The 2,173-nt window shown below is 42.8% G+C and overlaps 1 protein-coding gene across 1 annotated transcript in view; it reads left to right on the top strand.

The window, feature by feature from the left end:
- msh3 (mutS homolog 3 (E. coli)) overlaps positions 1-2,173 on the top strand; it is a 52,952-nt gene that overhangs the window by 23,417 nt on the left and 27,362 nt on the right. The window contains exon 17 of the mRNA XM_013913055.1: positions 38-205. Coding sequence (XP_013768509.1) covers positions 38-205 — 168 coding nt within the window. The remainder of the gene's footprint in view (positions 1-37; positions 206-2,173) is intronic.

Raw genomic sequence — 2,173 nt, 5'->3', positions numbered from 1 at the left:
GCTCTCAGCCTGCCAGAATTAGTCTGTTTTAGTCAAGTACACCGTCAGTGCTGTCTACTCTGAACACTTCAAAATCTCTTTTTCTCTCTCTCTACAGTCAGTTTGGGGAGCACTACCACACCATGAAAAGGGCTATTAGTCACCTAGCAACCATGGACTGTCTCTTTTCATTGGCTGAGGTGGCTAAACAAGGGGACTATTGCAGGTGATGTCCTCTCACGATGACCATAAATATTGATGCATGTGTTTGAGTATGTAAATTGGGTGTGTGCATGTGTTTTTATGTGTGGGATATACTGTATATGTGTGTGGTTCGGGGTCGTGTCGTGTCCTAAAGTCTCAGACAGGTTGTGTGTGGGTGTGTGCACCCCGCTCAGCAGTGTGCTTTGCCAGAACTCCAACATCTCTCCCACTCACTCACTCTTTGCCTCACACACACACACACACACACACACACACACACACACACACACACACACACACACACACACACACACACACACACACCTTTATGCTGTGCTACAAATTTCTGTGTTTCAGGATTGCTTCTTCTCATATACTGCTACCTCCTGCCCTCGTTCCATTGTATTTGCATGTCCTACTTGTCATTAGTTTCTTTGACTGGAAATGTTACGGTTTGTGTGTTAAAGTGGATATTGTTGGCTTTTTTAACCCATTCAACCAAGAAATCCTCTAATCCAACTTGAAAGAGACTCTATTAACCGAGAAAGTGAGAAATAACTTAAGAAAGCACGTCAGACACACGGGAAAAACTAGTGCACTCCCACATTTGTCTGCAGCCTCACATCCATCAGTTCAGAATCCAGGGCTCCAGATTAGGTGATGATGACAGGAATCTCTGCCATGTGTGGTTTGTTATTCTCTTTCCATGTGGGACGTAAAGCTCCAACTTGTGACAGCCTCCCATCTTATGCCTGTACCCATCAGAGACCCATCTTTTGTAGCACTGCTAGCATAGTCCTCATCAATATTTCATTTGGTCTTAACATCTTCCTCTTCCGTCAGATTATGGCGCCCATCTGAGGGCAATCTGTTATCCTTTCAGGACCTGTAATAGCAATTCTTTGTTTTTATTCTATGGGTGATGTTGAGACAGGCAGTTCTCCTCTACTTTTCCATGTGTGAGCATTTGTTTGGAGGGAACAACGTGATTGCTAGGATGTCATTCTTGGTAATGCGCCAGATTCAGACCGTACAGAAGGATGCACTTCACATTGCTGTTGTAGAGTCTTATACTATGTCTTCTCTTTGAAATGCTTGGATTTCTAGATGGAGCAGAGCACTGCTGAAAGCACCCTGTGTCTTATTGTGCTATTAACGTTTGTTGAGTGAACATGCCAAGACCTAAAGAGGTCTTTAAGGTTATTTAGAGTAAAGAATGTGGTTGTCAATGAGTCTGGCAAGCGATTTTCTGTGGAACTGGCTGCCCCAGCAAATTGAGCCAAAAAGCAGACTGTTTGATACAAAAAGAACCCCAAAACGTAATCAGCGGAAATTAACTCTTGCAGCTGGTTGGTGTCAGAGTGCATGTGTAAGAGAGGGACTGCACAAGCTGGACAAATGCAATGTGCACGGGAGATCTGCCAGGAAAAAGTATTTGCTGTCCAGAAATAACATTAGAGAAAAACTGCAATTGAACTATCAACATATAAGCAAAGCAACAGGACTTTTGGAATAAAGTGCTCTGAACTAATGAATGGAAGATGAAGAGAACAAGAATGATAAAGGGTCGTTGTAACATGAGATATGTTTGGCACAGACCACATAACGTTTCAGGAAAATGGTCCCATACCAGCTATGATGCACTGTGGGTTGAATGTTATGTTTTGGTTTTGCTTCACTGTCTCAGACTCTGCAGCTTGCAGTCATTGATTCAGCTATGAATTATGCATAATTTCCAAGTGCTTTGAGATAATGAGAGGCCATCTGTCCAAGAGCTGAAGTTGAACAGGAAGTGAACATATCAGCGTTGTAATAACCCTAAGAACACTAATCTACCTCTAGGGGGGAAAAAATGGCTTGATCCACATTGAAGTGTTTTGGGAGGATTTGTCGATGCAAGAAAATGCAAACATCTTCCAGCTGAGGTCAATGAGTGGTGGACAATTATGCAAATAGCCAGCAAGAAGTTATTTGTGCTGAAGGAAAAATT

Source organism: Pundamilia nyererei, unplaced genomic scaffold (genome assembly GCF_000239375.1).
Source record: "Pundamilia nyererei isolate P.nyererei 1_Seehausen unplaced genomic scaffold, PunNye1.0 scaffold00113, whole genome shotgun sequence".
NCBI lineage: Eukaryota > Metazoa > Chordata > Actinopteri > Cichliformes > Cichlidae > Pundamilia > Pundamilia nyererei.
This window is presented reverse-complemented; position numbering and strand designations above follow the sequence as displayed.